The sequence below is a fragment of the Bombus affinis genome, chromosome 2 (genome assembly GCF_024516045.1).
Source record: "Bombus affinis isolate iyBomAffi1 chromosome 2, iyBomAffi1.2, whole genome shotgun sequence".
Classification (NCBI taxonomy): Eukaryota; Metazoa; Arthropoda; class Insecta; order Hymenoptera; family Apidae; genus Bombus; species Bombus affinis.
In genome coordinates, this window is record NC_066345.1 from 1986103 (window position 1) to 2011427 (window position 25325).

Sequence of the window (25325 nt, forward strand, 5' to 3'; positions counted from 1 at the left end):
TCTCGTCAAAATCAGTGAGGTATCTCCTATTTTAAATACTGTTCTGCTTTTCGATCACAAATGTTAATAAAAAGACTCTGGCACAAGCATAATCTTTTTTCATAAGGACTTAAGCTAAAAAGATGTTTCGTGGATTTTGAATATTAGAGCTTTAACAGGATTTTTAAAGGTTACACGTGGCATATCCAAATATCTAACACTGACAGAATTGATGAGCATTTGGAGGCAAAAACGGTTGCCAGAATTTTAATTGCCAGTCATAGTCAGTTATATCTGTAGGCAAGGGGAACCAGAAGGTAAGATTACGTGTGAGAATGGAAAAAATATTATTAACATTGGCATAGAAATGAATTCTATATTAACATTCATGCACGAAGTCGGTCCTATTAATGAGATAGGAGTTGCTGGAGGCGTTGGTGCACTTGGTGGTTTACAAACGGGTGTGACAATTGATGCTAGCTGTGGCCCACTTTCCGCAACGGCCTGCGGCGCAGTTGGTTCTGTAGTTGTGGGTTCCATGGCAGATGAATACGTTGCCTGTCAACTCGTGCGTTCTTCTGCCAAGTGATTCAGGATTAGAACACGTCGATCCAGAAAATTGTTTTTATCCGAGAGAAGTCAAGAACATCTTTCTATAATATGATAGTAACATTCTGTCATTATTTATAAATATATCTTTCATTAAAAGATGCGTTCTTACGAACTTTGTATTTGTAACCCACCATAAAATTAAGCCAAAGCAAAAATGTGGGTCAAGGTTTATTTTCTAAATTATAAGCAATCGAATTCAATTTTAATACCAAAGTACACAATGTACAGAAAGAAATTGGCTGCAAGAAATATTTATACATATCCTGATCTTTCAATGATGCGTTTTGTCATCAGGTTTTACACTTTCATACTTTCATAGTATTAAATTTATCTAATTGTATGAAAATATATATAAAGGTACGTTAATTTCTTAAACATTGGCAACACTCACAAAAATCTCGCTGTCTGTATATTGGAACAAAGTGCTTACATACTTATTTACAGGTTACTTAAATTAAGGAAAACTCAAAGTAACTGTACCAGTCTCTGGCATAGGGCTGGTAACTTTGTGAGTTTATGATGCGTCGTCTGCTATTAAAGGTGCAGAAAGAAACTTTGAATTCTTCGTTTATCCAAGAAAATTTGATCCAGTGACTGTTAACATATAAGAGATAAATAAGTATATCAAGATAAATTTGTCATCCTAATATCTTATAAATTATAATTCATGATATTTTTATACTATAACAATTATTCAGTCAACACATAATGCATCCATTCAAGAACTGTCAGGGTAATATTTACCTATTTATTATTCTTCAGCTCAAACAGTTTAAAATATATATCTGCATTCGATAACAAAACCTTATTCAATAAACACATGCAGCAAAAGGTAATGTGTTAAGAAAAAAAAAAAAAAAAAAAAGAATTTCTTCCTGAAATCAAAATTTTTAATACTTTTTTCATCGTCATTCTCTATCATTCTACAACGATTATTCTTATTCCTGGAAAAATATCATTTCGTCACTCGAAATATCCCTCGTCTAATCGTTTCGTGACATATGTTCTGTTTTCTTTTTTCATAATTCTTCATAACAAACCTCAGTTCTCAGTTCCCTGTGAAATCGTGTAAAACCTTCGAGGTTGATATTATTTCCAGTGAAATGTAAACACGTGTTAAAAAAATCGTACAACTATAAAAGCAAAACGTGTAAAATAAATCGTTTAAAGTTGATAGCACACGTTAAAAAATATCGTGTAGAAAATGTACCGCGTGAAAAGAGTTCCAGAAGTCTAAAAAAAATAAAAAAAAATTGCGGTACCAAGAAGAAGTATTGTTAAATTTTAACGAGAAACTGTGTACAAGAAGCTTACCTTTGTTCTTTCGAATGGTGCAAGCAATTTAGAGAAACTTTTAGTTTTCGAATTACTCAACCGTAAACATTTTTCTCATTTTCCTCGACCACTACTTCGCTACTATTATTTCGTTTTAATCGAGATTATTTTAATTGAATCACTACCGATACTGGAATCGTAGATAACATTGAAACGAAGGGAAACCTTTCCTCATTTATGCCAACGAATTACTGAAACAAGGTTTTTATATGAAGTAAATAGAGCAAGATTCCAATCGTTCAGAGCCGCTCGTGTAAATCAAATATTAATTAAGTGGAAGTATTAATCGTTTCATTCGAAGTTTCTCATTTATCTAATACACGCGTATCTGCGTATTTAACATAACGAAAGATTTTAATTGAACGACTTGCTTTAAAAGTCAGTAAACGATGGATTCTGTTGATAAACCTGAAATATGAATAATATGTTTATTTTCATTCAATAAGGCGCAGCATAACAAACGGATGAGATTTTCTTGATTAATTCATTGAGCCAGCGTTGAATCAATGAAATATTTCATTTCATAACCTTTCAATTCAATTAATTTAAATTCCTCTTTGTTAACATTGCGATTGTTAGACTGCGGATATTTATGCATCCACAGGAAACATGAAAATGTAAAAATATACAGTCCGTGCACATGATATGCAAACATACATAAAATATGTACAATAAATTGCTCATTATAATGTTTAGTAGATGGAATAAATCTCTATATAAATTTCAGTTTTTAGTTACATTGATAAAAATACAAACTTGTACAAATAATCGCAGTCTAATGACTGCGAAAAAGAATTCCAAGGATTTGTTTAATATATTTCGTGTCGTTTCTTCTTCCATCAGAATATATTATATTTTTATCAAGTTTGAAATCATTTTTGTATTTAGAGTAATACATAAACTATTTTTCTTCAAAGTCATAGACATTTTCTTCTTCTGTGATTGGACCACCGTTGGATGATAATTTGTCATGTTATGGAGTTTTCGATTTAAATATCTACGCTCCTGATTCCACCCAAGTATCTTCATAACAGAAAATCTTAAGGGATAGGTGATAGCCACATTGCGAGTTCAGAATTATGATAGATTCCTCGTAACGTCGATGAGCACTTGGAAATATCGAGTGATAAAGGATCTTAGGATGTGGATATTCCTGGCAATATTTCACCACAGTGTCATGTCCGTATCCATCTTTAAAGTCATTTGCGCGCACTATATCGACATAACCATTGAAAATCTTGCATACACATTGTCTTACTGAATTTGGTATATTTAACCCTCAACTAGAACTACCATACCAGTCAAATTGACTGGTTTTACAATTTTATTTTAAAATTCCTACTTCACGTTATATTTTTTCCCGCAATGATGTAACGACTTTCGCAACGATAACTAAAAGAATAATATAATGAATTTCATTTTGTTTTTTGCGTATTCAAATTGAAAATAATTTTGTGTCAAGGCTATTTATACCAATACCAGTCAAAATGACTGGTTTATCGAACCTCAATTAACCAGTTTCTTCATTTTGTACAACTTCCCGCACGTTTTTAAAATTTTTATCGCGTATCAGGAAAGTTCCGGATCGATCGCTGGATCGCTTAGATGCTAACACTAGAAATACCACAGCGGTCAAAATGACTGCATCTATAATTTTATAAATATGTAAACCCTCGTTTAAGGATCATGCTCCCAGATGGATTAATAATACCAAAAATATATTACATAATATGGAATTGCTTCTGTAAGAAAATAATAAATCAACAAATATAAAATATTCTATTACTACGTATTTTTTAAAGACCAGTCATTTTCATTAGTTTTGGTAGAAATAGCTTCGTGTTAACTATCGGTAGTTCTAGTGTTAAATAGCGAACGGTGTCGAAAACGATACGATATCATTACCTAAGTGAACGCATTATATCTATCATATGTATGATAAGCGATCGCGTTAGTATTACCATTGAAATATTCCGCAAAACGTAAACATCGAAAAATATTATCTTATCGGACCATTCCTCGATAGCGGAGACGAATGAATCGACCAATTACTATTGGCATGAATGATATGTTCTTTTTTTTTATATTCATCCCTAAGAATAGCGTGGCGGTTTGTTGGTTTAATTAAATCTGGGAAATAGTATACATAGAGGATAACTCAACAAAAATTGTCACTCGAATATTTTGAACTGTGAATAAAATATGTTTAGAAAAGCCGCGTAACTTGGCGATGAATCGTGTATGGTAAAAGAAATACTACCATGTAAAAAGAAACTCAGATGTACTTTGGAAAAAAATGACGCAGCGGTGGCTTTGTTTTATAAGCATTGCTAATGAGCTTAGTTTAAGAAGATTGCATATTTGTAAAATATAAAATATTGCAATATTATAGAACAGATAATAGAAACACGTAATTTTGAAATGATTAATGTTCGTTTAAAAGAAGAGGATTTTAATACCTGCAATGTAATTTTTTAAATCGTATTTAAGTGGTAGAAAACATATCGAGAATCTATTTATTAGGTTTTTATACTGTTAGCTGTTTATACTGTTTACTATTAGCAATCGTCGTCTCTCACGTGTAATCGTGAAGCGCGAAAATCGATGAATTTCCTGGTATTCGATAACAATTTGCTAGTTTATCAACCGACACCAGGCTCCATAATACAAGCAAATGAACGATGTAGATGAACAGTAACAAAAAAGCTATCGGCAGAAGACGCGAAGGCGCAAGTCATTGCGCACGCATCTTTGAATGAACGCGATTTTGAAGCTTCAGTTGCTCCAATGCAGTTCTTGGGTATGCACGGTTATCGCAGTCTCGCATTGTTAGGCTGATAGACGCGTTTTTTGTGGTGAGAATGTGAATCGGACCTATCGACAACCATTATTAAATAAATTTTCATTTAAATAATTATCTAAACAGAGGGTCAGTTGTTAGTTGGGATAGTTTAAATAAAAAAATAGAAATAAATTGCTTGTCATATTAATATATCAATGAAATTAATTGTTCTTTTCAAATACAATTTTCTTTTTCATTTATTATTTTTATTTATTTTTTATTCGTTATTTATCGATCGTCGAACAAATTCGAATTTTTACACAAATATTTCCATCAGCGAGATTCCTGTACATTGGAATTTGTAACTTTTAATAATGTTTGTCAGCTATGATAAACACGGCGAAACCTCGAAATATGATGGATATACTTTCGAATAATTTGTTGGAAAAGCGAGTAGTTATAAAAGGCGATTTATTTATTGAAAAATAATCTTATTAATTTCACGATTGTTTCAAATGAAACGGATACAAGAGAAAGCGAAAATCTATTTATTTTCATAATATCATTTGCTCTCCGATTAAATTCAAATGAAAAATAAAATCTGCAAATAAGAAATAAGAAATAAATTATCTTTGGCATCGTTTAAATGACTTTTATCTAAATAGGAGATTTAATTCTTACTCGCAAAATGAAATGTTCTTTCAATTTGTTATTTATCGTTTCATGAGTAAATAATAAAGCTTTGTCCAACAAACACATCGGCGATGATAATTAGAAAATAGAAGCGGGAGATTCTAGAATTGCGCGTTTGTAAATGGCATCGCCAATAAATGATTTCACGCGTCTGTGTGTAATTTGAAAAAAGATCGCGTTAATTGAACGAATTTCAACTATACTTGCGCAAATGGATAAAAACGAGTGGAACCTTGTTGGAATAAATATCGTGTTACCTTTTCTGTATTATAATTAAGTTCGCTTTTAATTGGCGCTTATCTTTTTATATTTGCACAGTAATACGAAATTTTACTAAATTATTATTACTTTATTAAACAATACCACAATCCTTCGATATGATGTTCCGATTTTTCCGATTACCGCGTACCTCAACAAGTCTCAAACAATCTTTATCAAGTTTATGTTACGCGAAAGAATCTTACCATTATTAAAATGAGGTTTTCAAATTAGTGTAACTGTAATTGTCGTGATTATTAACACAACTCTGATGTATAAATGGATTCGAATGAAATCTCACAATATTAAAAGTAGAACAAATCTAATAATTTGTAATTATTATTTGTAGTTTCAAGTTTTCTTAATTTGTAATTAATTATTGAAGTACAGTTATTTATTTCAAAGTTTATTTGATTAAAATGTATGTTCATTTCTAAATTGTTAATTATTAACCGTTGCTTACTAATTGATTCGCTAGTTATCGTACTACATTAACAAAAATTGTAATAATATTAGAATATTAATATTAATATTATTAGCAAGGATTCTCAAGGATAACAAATGCCCGCAATCACTCATATGTACGTGGTGGATACTTTGCTCGATTCCTATCAACGATACATGAATATTAGTAAGATATATGAATTAATAGCAAACCAGTGATGAAAAGCAGTGTGTTTGTTTTTTCGTAAAAACAACAGATAGATATCGTATGAAATATTAATTGTTTTATTCTGGTTTTTTCTTATTGGCATTTACACTGGTATATTCAACATTTTATTTATACGTAGACAACTTAACGAGCTGAAAGTAATGAATTCGTTAAATGACAAAACTGATATAACGTTTCACATTTACGGATTCCAATTCTTTTCTTGTATATTATTTTTTCAAAGTAAATTTTATCGCAACACACTTGTTTCTATCGCGTACATCTTTTTCTGCCTGTTGCGTTCGCCGTCGTCATTTGTCACTCTGAAACCGCAAACTTATTAGCTCGTACATAATCTTTTCAGAAACAGCGGCGCTGTGTATTATTTTCGAGATAAAGCCGTATAAAAGTGGAACTGATAAAACAAGTTCGCCAACAAAGATGAGTTCTTGAACAAACTTTGGAACTATCCTATGCAATACACTAAGAGAAGATGTTCTGAATTGCTATCGGTAACGATTAGTTAATACGTAGATTTAACGCTGCAACGGTTTGAAAAGGGGAAAGACAACGTAAATTTCACGTAAATTCACGGGAATTCACGTAAAAAGACGAGAGAATTTCACCCAAGTTGTTCGCATCTGGATACTGTTGTCGTTCTTAAAAAGTGCTGGTTTTTTTCAGGCTCAAAATATGGACAACTTGTTTTCGTATGGCTTGTACAACTGCAGTACTATAATTCTCAGACGAGACATCACAATCTTGTTGATGTTAAATCGTAGCGAACTTCTTAATATATTGCAAAACGCTTTGGATAGTTCTACGGAACGGCAAGTTCTACATGATGCTTTTTTAGATTGTTTATTTAATTATCAAGAGCGGCCGTTTGACTTATCATGGTGGCAAAAGTTGTTCTGGTCCCTGATATTCGCTGCAATGCTGCTGGTGGCAACCGGTGGCAACATCATCGTCATATGGATCGTACTTGGTAAGTGATCCTTATTTTAGCACAATCGAACATTGGTAATTCGAGCCTTAAGGGAAGAGCTAAGAGCTTCCAGTTATACATATATAGGTTTCCATTTAACGAAATTATCGAACAAAAGAGCTTTAACTAACGAGTACTCGACATACAGAAGTTTTGTACAAAATTTCGGTTATATTCCTTTTTGCAGAAAATGTTGCAACTTTAGTTATTTAAAACTTCCTCTTAGAATTCATTTTATTCAACGCAAAAGTTAAAGACGCGTTGGATAATAGCAATTATGTGTTCGACTGACGAAGAATCGTTAGGTTATGGTCGAAGAGCGACTTAATAGATATACATACGGCCTGTGGCGTTTTATGTCTTTTCTTTTATCGAGACAGTCATGATCGTCGAAAGAAAGAAGACAATATCACAAGAACGATTCCTGACATTTTGCGACACGAAATTAATAGCAGGATCCGAAACACTTTGAATGACTTCGAATCTGTATATGTGGCGACAAATTCGAGTCACTTCGAATCTAATTCGTATCTTAAAACTCTTGAAAGTTTCGATCAGTCCTGAATATTAATACAAGTCTCGAGTCTTTGAACTTTAAAGTCCCTTGATTATTGATCGTGTTGGAAATCGTAATATTCGATACCCTTGGCTTGAGAATTCAAGAGTGAGAACGATGTTTGAGGAATCTTGTTAGTGGAGGCTTTACGCTACTTATATTATTGAAACACAGACAAACATAAAGTGGTTCAAGGAACTCGTCGATCAACATTTTGACGACAGAGCGACGACGATCAAAATTCCCAAGTTGACCAAGACTCAGAATACTTTATAAAGACTCAAAACCAAGCTTCGAATTCTGTTCGAGGTGATTCGAAGCGATTCGAATTGTTTTCTTCTTATTATTTCTTTCTCGTGCTATCGCCACATATAGCTATACGATCACGAGTTGCCGAGTTACATTATTAAACGACATTATTAATTACATACATATCGCTCGTTCTCTATAATAATCCATAAGTTCGTGTCATTTCAAATTTTCAAACTCGATTTTCTCGCAGACTAAGCCTTAAATGAAAAAATTTCATTCCATATCTTGTTCTTATTTCTTCATAAGGAACCACTTCATGCCCGCTTCTACACGTTACTCGGTCGCACTCTGTATACGTACATAGATAGATTAGATTCTATGACGTGTTAACATTTATCGGATGCGTTTAACGAATGTCGATATGTCTAAATATTCTATTGAAGGAAACTATGCATTTATGTTCATTGTCAGTGTGCACACACACTGTTCGCATACTGTGAAACAACATGAAAATGAATCTTTTTTTTTAAAGGATGGAATATGCGTGGATTCGTTAGCCTCATACAGTTTCGTGTCGTGCAGCACCGGGCTACAATACGTCTGGATTAAATTGGCAATTTCTATTTGGCACTTGAAGCCGATATTCGATTTGTAAAAGTGCTAACAAAGACGAGAGTGAAAGTACGACTAACCAATTATGGAAAGCTTTATTTTACATAGGCTGAGTCTAGTAAATAATTGGGCCAAATTACGATACTGTTCCTATTGCAGATAGAAAAAAATTGTGGAGGAAAATTTTCCATTGTTTATCAAGCTCTATCATCATGCAGTGCGATTTTTACACAAGTGCATTCAGACAGTTGTTGAACACAATTGCACTTCCTTTTTTCAATGGAACTCTGCAATTTTGTTCGCATTAGTTGATTCCCCGTGCCATTCACAACTCAAAAGTATTACGATAAAATCATGAAAAATTTAATACTTTTCAAAATATGTAATTGATTTTCGAACATCTACTACAAATGCTTCCACTATTGCATTCTAAATATTCTCTCGCTCGTTTTCTTACATTTATCCAACACTCACAATGAAACAGTCCCTTTTGATACGTTTTTTCATGTCACCAACGAAAATAAAAGGTTCTGTATACAGTCTGTTTTAATAGAAAAAAAAAAAAAAAAAAAAATTCCACAAGGCGTAAAGAGGATTTTAGTCACGTGAACGTGGTGGCAAGGCTGTCGGATGTCAAATCATTTTCCTCCATAGATTGATATTAAATATCTCGTTATGGTGCGAGCGTTATGAGCCGGTGCTCTATGCCGCTGATAATATTTCAAACAGTTTCGCGTCTCTGGTGGAACATCACGTGGCAAATCGGGTAATGTGAATTCAAGGAAATACCGATTTCCTTCAGCATATAAAGTGTTATAGGAAATGGAATACGGATTGATGAGGCACGTGTTAAGAATTTCGTATCACACATTGATGCTGTACCTATTGTTTGTACCTCTTGTATGCTGTAGATTTTCCGTGATCCAGACATTCTCGCTGCATCGATTAAAAACACCATTATTCGTTAAAGTATATTCGTTTGTCGGTAAAACTGTTCGCAGAAAATTTCGTTCCCTGCAGTCCTGTCTTGACCCTCACGTGTACCTACGCCGTGGCAATTTAACACGTTTCTCACGTTAAGATGATGTTATTCCGTCATTTGTAGAAAGATTAATCTGAAGCTCTGTGACTTTTATTTTTCCCAGATGAAATATATATAGTGACGAATGACAGGAATCTCAAAATCGTTGATACACTGTAAATCGCAGTTACCTTTATATTCAAAGTAAGAATATGGCAGAGGTTCATTTATGGTAATAATTTATGGTAAAAATTATAGTTTATCACTAGAGTGTCCACAGACAACCAATAATATTATGAATATTTTAAAATTTTTGTCTTAGATATAGGCTTCCATTATAAATATTTCAAGATTTTCAACGGAATGCATTTTGTCGATAAATATTGGCAATATTGCATTCACAATACATATTGATCCTTTTAGTTGAAAACTTTGAATGATATCCTTCTGAGGATATCTGAGGATATCCTTATACATATATTTCTTATTTTACAGATTTTCTTTCGTTCGTCTCTGTAGAGTTAAGGACAAAACAAGCGACAAAAGGGTGTGGCAATATTTGTTACGCAAAAGGGCCCCGTGTGTCAATTATACCCAATTCTTACGTTTTATCAAGTCCTGTTTTATCAAGTCTACTTTATTGTTTTATAATCGTTGCACGACGGTTATGTGCTCATTATACAGCCCCGTCGGGAATAAATAATTTTGCGATAATGTGTGTTTTAAGTGTCTCTGATAATTCAGACAGACGAATGTAAATATAAAGTTCTCCAAACATTAAATTTCTATTATTAGCAACATTTTTCGCAACACAATTTTTCTGCTATGCAAAAAGAACAGACCAGACGAATATCCCAATTACTCGTAATAACGGCTAATTGTTTGCTTTAAATCTAGTTAACAATAATTCAGACTAAACTATAATGTGTCGAGCAGTTTTAACTTTTCGATTTCAAACTTCGGAAGAACATCATCCCAATATTTCATTTACACGTTACGTATGACACTCAATATGCGTATCATTTGAATTTCTTTTTAACTCATTTCCGAGAATGGAAAACAGATCGCAGCCCTCAACCTCGCTGTTCTCGATAGTACGAAGTATAATCCCGATTAAATTAGATAGGAACTGGGAAAGAAGAAACTGATTGGTCGGTTGATCCAGTATTATCCAGTAGTGTTCGTTAATACCAATTGGTAGGAAATTCAACGAGTGTCTTTAAAAGCCACAATAAGATAAAAATGAAGAATAAAAGTTGTATTTGATATTTGTTTTTTAATTATTGGCATTCAAAGCTATTGAGAGCACCTCAAGCTACGAAGAGTATAGTGGCTTCAAAGTTGACGACATATGACCGACTTACGTTGACGACTTATGTCACAAAAAAGCAAACTATGATGACGTAGAGATGATTCTGTAATACTTTTCAAGAGGAATTGAATGGAAACTTCGAAACGTTAGGAAAAGTCGGTTTCCAAGTTACGTTGTTCCATAACACTTAACGTGTTTTCTGTGTTCGATATTATGTCGCCTTTTGACCCAAATATCTGCAATCTGTACTTACTAAGACGATCGATAAGAATCGTAGAACCATACTTTATGATAAAATCCATATATCCGAAGTATTTTTATTGGAACAAAATTTTAATCAACGCCTGATTAATCGAACGTTTGCTGGTTGAATTTAATATATTGCATCGTGAGCTTCTATTATGTGAACGAAGCATAATACGTAGTGAGGAGAATTGGTAGGCTCTTATCGTATAAACCTCGATTTAAACTGTTTGACCACCGATACGTTCAGACAAATGGAGTTCTACTGTACTATTGATCCAACTTTCACCAAAATGTGCTATAGTCTTTTATTCGAGATTCTCGTTCAATGGTACATTAGCTCTTAAACCTGTCGACTTACAGGTAAAAAGTAAAGCGAAAGAATATCATAGCTTACTCTATGTTCTATGCTGTGTATGTGTGTGTATGTGTGTATATGTGTCCGGAGTTTCATACCTTCTTATGGCGCCATTATCCCTTTGACCATTTACTGTAATTGATGATGGAAGAGCGTTGCACGTCTTTCGTGAATCGTGATTCATAGCTGGCGTTAGTATTCGATTCGATTCGAAGCCTATAATCAGCGTAGTATTCAATTAGCATTTCTCGTAACTTGTACATCTTATAGAACAACACTCTATGGAATTTCCGAGTTAATATTTCTTGCAATTTATGACCCTGCTCTAATTAAGTGCAAGCCGAGATTATTGTGAAGCAAGTGCATCGTGTTAGTTCACTGCGAGTGTTCATAAGCAGAGCTTACACGTATTGCAGTCGTTTCCTACAACTGTCCAACTGCTGGAATACGGTGCGCTATACTATCTCCGTTTTCTTGCTAATAAAGATTCATTTTTGTTCTTAGTTCTTCTTTTTTTTAATTGTTTGGAAATCCACCATACCATTTCCTATAATCCGTGATGTAAAATAAATACAATTATGCAGATCTGTCACTGTAATTGCAGATGTTAAATACAACAATTTCTTTCAAGCTTCTAAGTTTGAAGATTATGTGCATTTCTTGTAAACGTTTAGGCACTTTCAGTTGCACGTGCAGCGTATTTTTCTGTATCGATTGTTTCATAGTAATATAGATGCGTGTTCAAAAATTCGTCAAATGTGTGTTAATAGATACAATACATGTACATATCTAAATGAGTCTTTAGAGGTAAGGACAAGTAATGGTGTTTTGATTTAATAAATAATATTCAAAACAACAAACTGATTACAATATTGTCGCACATCTTATTATTATACTCGGCTCTCGACTTCCCGATTCACACTCTCCGGCTTCTGCACTCGCTCGCTCTCGCTTCTCAACTCACACTGTACGACTTCTCAACTGACTAACACTGTCTTTAGCATCCCTTTGTCTTTTCCCGCTCTATCGCGCACGTGTTCTGCAAACGGCCGTGACCAGGGTCATGCAGGCCTTTTCCACGAAACTATTCACTTGAAAAGACCGACGACACATTGATGGACCCAACGATGCCGCGGCTCTCGTGACATTGTTTATGGTTCGGCCGATATCTTAGGCCTTTTGCCCACGATACTACATACATGAAACGCAATCACTGTGCACTGTAATATTCATTAACATCCGATCCGCTTAAATATGCACAATGTCCGCTTAAACAGTGCATAAACTCTTTTCATTGCTCCCTTAAATTTCATTGTGTTTAAAAAGTTTGTTACGAAAATAAGAAGCTATAATTTAAAAATATTTATTACGAATTGTGACATGCTGTCGATATGTTGAAATTCCGATTTAAAAATAATTTCCCTTCCTTAAAGGTGCATTACAAAATTGTCAATAAAAATCGCCACATATTTGTTCCTTTAGATGGATCAGTACACTGAACAAGTGCTTGTATGTAATGTCGCCAAGACGATATTGCGAACATCTCTGGTGGATGGTATTATAAATACTGACACAATTGTCAATACACAAGAAAATTGTTTCCGTCGACTAAAATATGGCAATTCATTCAGTTGCGTAACATTTGCATTGCAGGGAAAAAAATGAAAAATACATCATTTTTATCGCTAAAATACTTTTACCATTAAATATCAATTTTTATTATTAAAAATATCTCTGTATCTAAACAAAATAGATATATTTAAGTGCAAGTAGAAATGAAAAGAATCTACATACATATATACAACTATACATATTGATTTTAACGAAAGCGATGAAGATTACTAGTTTTCTATACAGGATGTACAAAAAGCTTGAGGAAAACTTTAGAAATGTGCAATATTTTTTTAGAGCGATTTAAAAGCGATTAATTTTGGAGTTATCAGGTGTTTAATGTATAAAATTATAAAACTTCAAAATTATAAAATTATATGTGAAAACGTGTGCGTTGAAATGAACTGGGAACAAATTTGATATATTTTACAGATGCAGTGTGTTATTCGTAAAAACATCTCGTTATTTATTGTTTATTGAGCTTATTTTCATAAATCCTATATATTCCTAGAGTTCATCACCAACCTTTTTGCAAACCCTGTATACAATATGAAAGTCTTTAATGTGATTTTAATGGCTTCTAGTTTATGCTTATATGTATGCGGATGGGAACAAAACACATAATAAGAAATACGTCATTTTCTTCTACTCCTGTAAAATATAATGCTTTATCAGGGTTGTTTAGTAGGCTTTTGTATGCATTTATTGGACATTTATTGAATTTCAGATTCAAGTACGATCGATATATTTTACATCGAAAATTCAAATGTATTCGGTCCAGCGCGGCAGCAGGTGTTTTGCCGCAAAAAGCCAGCAGCACAAGGCGCACACTTCGTATCGCACAGCTCGATGCGGATTAATTGGATTAAAGGATTAATTGTTTAATTTAATTTATTAATTGATCCGAGAAAATCCCTTTTACAAGAAGATAGTGAATGTAGCAAAAACAGTGAAGATATATGATATGCAGTAAGAGAAAGACAAATATCGGAGTGACACAGTCGCTGTAAGGTAATAGGACAAACATGTGATTAAATATATCGTAAAACTATATATTATTATAAAACTATTTATATATATATATATATAGTTCGCTAGTGCTCTACTCTTAGATTAGCTAAGGTTACATAGACTTTCTTCCTGAAAAGTAATTATACATATAAGCCGAATTATATTTAGTATATTCGTATTTTGTCGTAAACAAGAATTGTTAATAGACGGAGTATGTTCTTCGCGATGATTGAAAATTCCAGAGACTACGAAAGCTGTTTCAATTCACCTCGCAAGTAATTTTTTCTATTTCAAAGGGTTTTCAGAACAGACAGAAAATCGAAAAGAACGAAAATTACAGATTTTTAAAGAACGGTAGGCAATTGTTGAAATTGCGTAATGCCACGATATTTCATGCAACGATGCTTCCGAATTCGTTTGGCACGTCGTTCGCTAGTTTTTATTAAACGATTCACATTTACGCAGATTGAGTAGTCATTTTCGAAAATAGGCGTTAGTGGGCGTGATATGATGCGTATTCCAATAAAACATTGCGGCAACTTCCTGAATTCCGATCGCACGATGCGAAGGTAAATATTATATTGACTTTTCAAAGTTTGAAAACTGCGTCATTCTATACTGATCGTACAATTCAATAAAACCGATTTAGAAGTTTCAATTGGATGTCTGCGACGATGAAATTACTTGCTGTTTACAAATATTATACTGCTACGTTTTAAAGAGTAGAAATAAGAGATTGCTCGCAGGTATGCATACAAGGAAAATTGGAACACTGGATGTATTCATAAATGCGTGTCGATACTTCACCGTTCCGAGTCAACACATGATGAAAATGAATAAAACTGCCGTGTGAGCGTATCGCACTCTTGCGAGGAAAGTGACGCAACTAAAGAAACGCGATTTTGCAGATATCACTATAAAAATGTTGCAGAGACACTTCTCGACCGACTATGAAAATCTTATTCGTTTATCTTCATCGTTGCGTTGCGAATAATTGGCAGTTCGCGACTTTGAAATTGACCGTATGATAATGCGCGCGTACAACTTAGCGAATGATTTGAGACGTACTCCGTTCGAAGGTTTGAATGATTATCTACTGAACGCCTAAAGTCTCGAACTCGCATCCTTCATCTCCTTTCACAAGGGTAGGTTACGCTAAATTTTATTCCTCGGTGGTGATCGAACACTGATCAGCGAAGAGTTAGTTAACTTTGTAGACATTGGGAAACTTAAACATTTAGGGGAAATTCAAGGTACTCATTTTACGATATTTACGATACGTCAGTTTGCCATCGAGGTGCCAGAAGAAACTTCGAATTCGTTGTTCCTTAAAATTAATGCTCTGCTGGCTACAAATAAAGCCATATGTAGCAATAAAACGTATAGAAACATAAACATTCATAACTTGGCTGGTAGAGACACCTTAGCTGCGTTGCTCTTTCTGATTTATGTGGCACTGTGCTGTATCCTACAAATTCGTCTTCCTGTTAGTCGTGTCCTGGCTAGAAGATTGATATTCCAGTGTTGAGAACTAAAAATGGAAAAGAAAACAGAACAGTTGAACCTGTTTTATGAGCAGTTATTCTTCTTGTTCGTTAATTTGATTTAATTATATGCAAAAAAAAAAACAAAACAATTTTATATACTTTTATAATCGAAGAGTAGAGAACTACAAACGGCGACATTTCCACATAAAACCCAGTTTTAATTAGAGACGAAACGATACAACCAACTTAAAGGTCCATTCGGCAAATTCTGATAATGATCGGCAACTTGAGAAACAGCAAATCCCGCTTGTCTGTACAATTAATTTAAAGGGACAAAGCATCGAGTAACATCAAAGTGGCGCTCCAAGTGTCGCCTTTGGTTTTCGAGTTGTGGATGATTAATGAAAATGTTCAAAGCGTCTGCGTCATGCGTTAATCACCGCGCGTCTTAATATTCACTGCATACTTGACTGAATGTTATATGTGTGAACATTATTCAAAGTTTATCCTTAAACTTTACTCTTCTAATCTTTAAAAGATCATCGTGGTCGGAATTGAAATAATATACAGAACAATAAGAAATATCCATTATGCGTACTAGATATTTTCTATTTCAGATAGTACGATGAATGATGCTGTCAGAATTCGAAAAATAAAATTGCCTTCTAGTCATTCGTATCGAAGAATAACAGAATCTAGAATAAATACAAATGTTTCTAGTAAATATTCATATATTCGTACAAGACTTTTCAAACTTATTTTTCTTTAATGTGATATCAAGTTGTCGCAACTCGATCAATGTGCACTCAATCTGCACTATTAAAATCACAATACGTATAGTATTCTACATTCCTCTACCAGAATAATAGACGTATTTAAATTAATTAGGTATTCTTGGTAAATATATTCGTAACAGTTGTTTAAATTTATCTTCTCCTACTGCGATATTAAATAGTCGGAGTTTAATAAATATTTGCATTACTGGGATTCATTCGCTCGACTGAAAACTGTAAAGTTAAGTAAGTCTTCTTACACGTTTCTATTGTATCAATTTACTTCAAGATCATCTTGTCTAAATATTATAACTGATAATATTACTGCATGCAACTGGATGTGCTAGATGAACTTATCGTATTGCAGTCTTTTCCTGGTTTCCGCAAAATAATTTTTATAACGAAACGTATCATCAATTACAATTGCTCATGCTAGTATTCACATACAGTTTTCCTATTGCCTACTAATATTATTTATTTACAGTATTTGACCTATAAGTTTCAGTTTATGCAAAGCGAGTTTTATGACTCCAATTCCAGATCTTAATTTGCCACGATGATCGATGGATGTCATGCTGTTGGTTTTTCGACAAACAATCATGTTACAAATTCCACTTTTGCATCGAGTGTAACAGTTTATTTGTTGTCAAAATAATTTGCATTATTGTTAGACATTTAATTTAATTAAAATATTGAATTTGTTCAAATACTGAATTAAATTATCTGTAAATTGTATTTTTTTATATTAGACATCGACTTGATATTTCTATAGTAGAAACAAATCAACTGAGATTGCCACCAACAAATGCGAATTTTTGCAAAACAAAAAAAAAAAAAAAAAAGAAAAAAAAACGGACAGTGTTCATTCATCCATGTTTTTCACGCTTCAGAAAGAAGTTATCAGTTTTTTTAAATTTTCATTCGGTGATTACTTTCTTTTGAAGAATGAACAAACGAAAATTTTTATTGGACCAATGTGGACAAATTACCGTTTGTTTCTTCGTAAAGATTCGCATTTTGGAGTACCAACTTCATCGAGTTCAGAAACAGTTTCTCTACGTTCTGTAGCAAATTCTTTCACTCTTATACGTATAACTGCTTCAACAGGCTGCTTTACGTTCTATAAGATTTAAAAATTTGCAAATAACGTGGGAAGAGAAACCTATGGAACTTAATTTTATTTGGTAGACCTCATCAGATATGATATAATGATATCTATTTAAATGAAATCGTTGATGTAAATTGTCGATGGAACTTATGTAATTTTGTTACGTATAATTCTGTTATGTAAATAACTCCCAGAAAGTTAGGATCGTAAGAGCGTAACGTCACGATACTTTTGGGTTAAACCAGCGGAAAAGTTGTACTAACATTTAACCTAATATCTTAGATATATATTTAGTTAAAAAACATGTTCGCAGTCAAGGGGTTTCTATAATGTTTAACACAATGTATATCTCATTTAATATAACCAATATTGTCGATAGAATTCTACTAAATTATAAATTCTGCTGAATTATAAATGTATTTCACTTAATTGCCTTACATAAAGCTTTGATGCTTGATACATATAGAGAGTTGAGAAATTAATTAATACAAAGGTAATTGTACAGGTTGAACAATGTGGCAATGCATCATGCATCGATGCCTGGCTTTCATGACATGTTACAGTTTATAGATCTGCATCGGCAAATCGGTATCAAAATTAACTTGTATCGATGGAGAAATCGGGATACCAAATATAATTTTGTAGGAAATAAATTTCCCTCATTTGATTCTTCATAAATATGTGCATGCTTCAGAAATCGCTTTGCTGAATAATTGGTGTGCAATTGCAGTATTAATTTTTAAATCTTCCTAACTCTTTCCGGTGGCTAAAAATCTTAGAGATGCAAAACATCTGTCTTCTTGCACCAACTGCATCTCTTATCAATCCATAGGCGAATTTTATTCAGCAGATGTTGAAAAACAGAATCATCCATACGCAAATATTTTTTATAATCAGCCGATTCATTCGTTTTTTCGTCTTTGTAATAACGCAAACGGTTAGACGATTTTCTTCTTTCAGTTAACCATCTTTTCGCCCATTTTTTCCTACCATTTAATCTTTTATTTCTTACGATAAACGTACCTTAACGATAATACCGTACCGTACGATAATAATGGAGTTGAAAAATAATCAGACATTTCGAAATACGTGTTTCAAAGTTAGTATCACGCCACAAACTGAGAAGAATCGGTAATGCGGAGGTAAACTGATGCAAATTTCATGAAACTTAAGTGTCGATGCATGCATCGCAATACGTTTCAACGCGAAGAGCGGGATTAAGTCATTAAGAATAGCTTATGTCCTACAAATCTCCTTTAAACCTCCTTTATTCGATGATGCAATCTACTCATTATGCAAATTGTAATTATATTACAACGACTGAACTGTTTCGTTGAAGGCTTTGCAACAAAAACAAACAAAATTTATATAAAATAATCTTCTCATATGTATTAGCCCATTGCATTTGATACGGGAATTTTATGCTGTACTATACTCACGATAGTATTCGAACACTCTTTGAAGCCTTCTATACATGTATACGTTATACAAAGTATTTTGAAATATTACTAGCACTATAACAAGACACGACTATAGTGATTGTATTGAAAAAATGTGAAGCGGATCTGAAAATGCATAGAAAAATTAAAAAATCGCAGTATTCTAGTGTAAATAAAGATACATGGTATTATAAAAAAGAAGAACTTAATATTATTGCTATTATTAGTATTATTATATTATATTGACATTATCAATGCTATTCTCGTTTTCAATAGCAATTTATTGCATGAAAGCTGGGAGATATTCTGTAATGTTTAGCGTTGTAAGGTAATCGTACGATATTCGATTAAACGTCGGAGATGAATAGCTGCATTCCACTTAACCTGTCTACTCGCTGATTCCACAGGGACAAATCAAAACTAGCTTCATGACATTTTCAATTAGGGAGAGTGAATGCGTTTCTCTGCATATAAGTCTGTACATACCGTGTACATAACGATATTATCAATGAAATAAGAAAACTGAAATTTCCATATTTTTTACCTTCTTCTGAAGATATTTCAATGAAAGTAATATCAACAATATTGATACTTGAATTAATTTGATTTACACCGACAGCTATGTAGGCCAACAGATCAGCTGATGAAGATTTATCCCTATTTCATTTACACTTTCCATTTTAAAGCTAACGAATAAAAGTCGACGAAGCAACGCGTGCGTCCACCGAGAATACACACACGTATTGCAATTTTCCTCTTCTATGAATATCTCAACTGTACATATGAACCGTTCAGAAGCCACGTTGTTTAACTCCATAAATTGAGAAGTAGGAAAAAGTAATGGTGTAACTCTGTTTTTACAAGCACTATTCTCTCAATTTGCCTTGGAAGTTGCTGTTATTTATGTCATCTTGTAATCAATGAACTCATGGAAGTAACTGATTTGTCTTTTGAGAATTAAATATTAATTCTCAAAATATTTTTTTATATCCATTTTCCCACATATCAGTTTGTTATGCACAATTCATTTAAGAATTGATATTGAAATAAATTGCTAATCTTATTATGTGTAGGTTTTTATTCTTTATATTTGTGAATTAATGGGTTACTCAATTTCGAAACAAAATGATTATATTTATCAGATTATTTAACATAATATCCTATCTACATAACTATGAAATTAAAATGATTAATATCATATAATACATTTAACCCTATTCAAACACGCGATGATCATTTAACATTTAACATAATATAATGATCATTTGAATCATCCAACACGGTTTAAATAAGATTGTATTGGAATTTATCTTGGCCTAAACAATGTTAACAATTCACCCGCAATAGCTTAACAATAATTCAGTACTTTAACACTTTAAAGTTGGAAGTTTAAAGGTTAAGGTTGGAAAATATACACACGGAGAATGTACGAGGTTTAAGCTTAGAAGTTTACATTCTTCCTACACATATACATGTGGGATAGTGTGACATCAGGGAAAGATGTGGCGTGAGGGCTAATTGTTTATTAGCGTTGTCAAGATATGTTAACGTTGTCAAGGAGTGTTGTGAACGTTGTCGAGGGATGTTAAGGGAAAAAGTGAGCATGGAAAACGTGTTGTTGTGTCGTAGAAATAGTGAGTAACGAATACGTGAAACGGGGTATTATATTTAATTTCGTGTGAGTGCAAACGATTTTGTATTAATCATACTGTTACCTACAAACTGATAATATAACATTCCTACATACACATGTACATATATAGACGATCAGGAAACATTATACATAGCATACGCTCCTTAAATATAAAATATTATGGTACAAAACGTTGATTTAACGATTAAATGCGCATTAAGACGCATGTTATTCAAATGTAACACAAACCATTCATTTTCACCTTTAGTAAGAAAAAAAGAAGTAAAAAGGTATAAAATATAATTTTGTGAAGTTTACATAAGTGCGTTTGTTATATCTATAAAAAATTATAAAAATAGGGGGCTTAACGTTACATTAATATCTTGTAACTCCTAAGTAAGCGTCAATAATATTCCGCTATCTTTTTGGTGTCAAAAACATGAAAGTTTTGTGAACTAAGTATTTCAATATCTTTAATTCCTTTTAGAAATACATAAATAGCAGTTGTACCGATATGTAGCTATAAAGAAATTTTGTGACAAAGTGCGTTTTTCTTTGGTAAGTTGCAATTTAAAATGTACGAAAAAGAAAAAAAAAAGAAAAAAAAGTGCGTTAAAAAGAATCAACACTAACAACGTATGAAATGTCATATCTTTCTATGAAGCACTGTACGTACGTGTAAGTGTCCGTTGATAATGACGCAACAATTTATTACCAAATTATTACCAAATTAATGAGGACTACCTAGTTGAGGAGTAGAAGGTAGTGCAGTCCCGACTGCTACATCTTCAACCGACTAATGACGGAAATGTTCCCGAATGATGGGAAGACACAGGCTGTTTCCTGCTGATGAGAGATAGAATTTACGATCGAATGATCAAACGATTATTCACATTAACTGCCTGTATAAAGAAAGAAACTGCTGATTAGAAACTGACTTCGAAGAAACGTTAGATTGTGTTGGAGTACAGTTAGCAATGGATTTGAAATACCATAATCGCTTCGAATCTATACATATGGCGACAAATTCGAATCGTTTCAAACTTGATTCACATCTTAATACCCTTGAAAGTTTTGATTCGGTCTTGAATCTTAATAGATTTATCTTATTATCTTATTGAAACATAGGCAAAGATGAGTTGGCCCTGAGAATTCGTCGATCGACATTTTGACGACAGAGCACGATCGATACTTACAAAACATTTTTAAGATAAGCAACAACAGAAGCACTAGATTCAAAAATATTAATTTCTCTCTTGTTCATCCTAGAAGTTTTGAAAATATTGATCGTGAATCAAGACTTTCAAGAGTTTTAAACTTCGAATACTGTTCGAAGTGATTGAGACGTGTCACCACATTGTATATCATACAGATCCGAAGCGATTCGGACTGTTTTAGATTCCATCGCTAAGTACAGCAGATTAGATTGATCGAGATATCTGTTCTTGTTCTTAGCGTATTATGCATTGTGTATTTATGCATTGTGCTACAACGGCTGACTTAACAACTTCTTCCTCGTTTTGACCATCGAGCTAGACTAACTAACCTAACCTTGCGCGTGACTCGTGGAAATTTTAAGTAAAATTCCAACATTGATTGTCTTCCACTGAACGGAAGAAAAATCCAATCAGTATGCTCGTTAGTTATCGCTCATCGCCTTCTACGCGCCCGAAGCGCGCCTATGGCGAGGAAAGGGTGAGCGATATAATAGACTAGAAGCTCGTTTTCCGAACAGGTTTGAGAGACAAGACAGTTCGGATTACCGAGCAGTTCCGATAATAGAGGTACGCCGGATAGCTAACCCGTGTAGCTCTTCTTACTAGTTTTACGATTTCAATTGTTCTTTCCTCGATACATTATTTCGAATAAAAACAATTGATTGGATACTTTACAGATCCTAAATGACTTGAAAGATCCAAATTTTGAGTAGACTTCTTAGAATGCCCTATCTCATTCGTCTTCGAACTTTCTAAGAGAATTTAGATTAAAATTCTGTCAAAATACAATTATTATAATTTACTATGTTACTGTAATTCTTTCAAATAATTGTAAGAAATCTTTGTTGTAACAAAATATATATCGTATATCATTATACTACGTATACTACGTATACTGTATACTAATACTTATAAGGAATACTTAAACCCGGATGATGAACAAACACCGGTTCTAATTTCGCACACAAATTTACTTAACGACTGACTTCACTCTTACGTGCGACTGGAATTAAATTCAAGAGCTACTGTACTTTAAAGAATATTAAGTAAACTATTACTTAGCAATTATTAGTTATTTAACTTTGAAGAATATTGAATTGTCTAACGTCTGCATTTCACGTGGTCATAAAAGAGGCGAAAGTAAAACATCATAGGAAAAAAGCCTGAAGTAAAACAAAGCAAACGTATATCTTCTTCGATCTTGCCTGACCGTTTTTATCGATATTTTTCGATAGCGAAGATATCGTAATCAATATCATGAGAATGCAACTTGTATTTAAAACAGATGTTAAAAATAATTTCATTCACACAGTTATAAGGAATAATCAAAATCTTTAAATCGAAATAATTTCCTATCTATCTAATGTTTCCTCTGCTATAAGATTCACTTTGAATCAAAATCTTTATCTTCATAGAATACGTTTTTTTATTTATGTACGCAAATTTATATACACGATGCAGTAACGTTCTAATATGAAAGAAACTTAATTACTAGAAACTTGATTGAATGAGAAATATCGGTTTCCAGTGCTCAACTATCCCTACAATGTTATTATATAGCAATGACCGTATTAAAACAATAATAATATTAGTAAATAATATATCTAGTAATGTAATGTAAAGTATTTATTAAATTTCAATCTCACAGTCTAGAAATTGGACTTGGTTTACAAAAATATCTTGAATATTCTCCATATTCTCGTTAATTCACATACCGAAGAGTCTATAAGTAAAGAATCTATTTGCCAACTTACATAATACAATCTCTAATATAAATCTTTTATTTCCCAACTTCTAGTTTATACATTAATAATATATTTAATAATGTACATACATAGTGCAAGCAATTAATAATAATTTGGAAATTAATTAGAAATAACTGTAATGCATGGAGTTAACCCTTTCATTACTGGAAATGTACCTGAGTCCTGTTAAATTCGTGTCCATGCTGAGTCCGTAAATTTACAGATTCCGCATAGCGTATAATCAGTCGATAGTAAAATTTATCGCACATCGTTCGTCTTATCATAGAAACATATTTCAGCAATTAGAGAGTCAAATCTTTGATGCTTTTAATCGCATTGATATAAATGCTCTCTCATTTTTATTCGATAGTGAATCGAACTAAATTCATCGCAAGATTAAGAAAATGAAAAATTGAAAAAAATCTCTAAGAGGAAAAAGAGAGAGAGAGAGAGAGAGAGAGAGAGAGAGAGAGAGAGAGAGAGAGAGAGAGAGAGAGAGAGATTACGGATTGTAATAATATTAAGAGCAGAACTAAACATTATTTCAATTAATTTTATATTTAGACAACAGTCACTCATTTTTCAGAAATTTAAATCAATAAATTTCAGAAACAGAATGACGTACTTAACATATGACTGAATCTGAATATTATTATTTCTTAATTATTATTTCTTGCCTATTACTTTGGTCATTAAACAATTTTATTTTTCTATTATTCTCGGCCATGATATTAATATAACGTGTTTCTGTTAAAAAGCTTCTGATTATTGTTTATATAGGATAAACTAAACTGATTTTACTAAAACACGTAGTTTAGTCGATTCAGCCTATTTAACAAAATCTATAGAATATAGTAGTATACATATAGCAGTACACAATATAGTAATACACAATATTATATATAATATAAATAATACATAATTTTAATTACATATGATTACATTATGATTACGTTTTTTATGTAATAAAATTTACAGGTTTTACAATTAATATTTGTTATATTATCAATGAACATATACAACATTATCAATAATGTTAATAGCAATTAACAATAACCGCATGTAACCAAAAATAATGTTTACCCATCGATAATGGTTATCGGTAACTAAAATAAAATTCGGACCATCGATAATGGTTATACTGGCAACAAAAAAAAATTCCGATCATTTATATTGATTATTGATAATTAAAATTAAATTTTCGTCATTGATAATGGTTATTCATGGCCAAAATAAAATTCCTATCGACAATAATTACGGTATATCGAAAGAATGTTTATCATTCATAACGCTTATCCGTAACCAAAATTTTGAGATTAAGGATACTAACTCTTATGCCATGGCTTCTAAAATTTGTCGTATGACAATTACAATATCTCGAAAAAATTGTATTTCAGGCTTCGTTTATTATTTATTGAGGCCAAATAATCAGCGAAACCTCTCTATATGACAAATATAGAGCAGCGTAAAGCAAGGGACCACAGTAATCATCAAACTGATCAACTCATGTTCGCCAGTATACCCCTACATATCGCAGAGAAGAAAACTATAACATTTGGCACAATATGGTAGACAACGATCCTTGAAGTTTATATTAAACAAGTAAATTACAGTAAAAAGTAAATACAATAAAAATACAATAAAATTG

General features: G+C 32.6%; 1 protein-coding gene and 1 long non-coding RNA gene across 7 annotated transcripts in view; one reads left to right on the forward strand and one right to left on the reverse strand.

Moving 5' to 3' along the window:
* The first annotated feature begins 4702 nt into the window (after positions 1–4702).
* The window catches only part of LOC126928432 (tachykinin-like peptides receptor 86C), a 46179-nt gene continuing 25556 nt past the window's right edge, over positions 4703–25325 (forward strand). For 2 of the 6 annotated variants that reach the window (XM_050744165.1, XM_050744177.1), the window contains exons 1-3: positions 4703–4781; positions 6199–6290; positions 6676–7299. In XM_050744165.1, coding sequence (XP_050600122.1) covers positions 7005–7299 — 295 coding nt within the window. In that variant the 5' untranslated portion in view covers positions 4703–4781; positions 6199–6290; positions 6676–7004. Of the gene's footprint in view, positions 4856–6198; positions 6291–6675; positions 7300–25325 lie in introns of all 6 variants that reach the window. The other 4 variants (XM_050744179.1, XM_050744168.1, XM_050744173.1 and 1 more) reach the window with 4 other exon arrangements.
* LOC126928596 (uncharacterized) lies at positions 9280–13349 on the reverse strand. Its single transcript, XR_007716826.1, has 2 exons — positions 12059–13349; positions 9280–11869 (listed from the first exon to the last, which is right to left on the reverse strand). It is a non-coding gene; the product is annotated as an uncharacterized LOC126928596 (long non-coding RNA).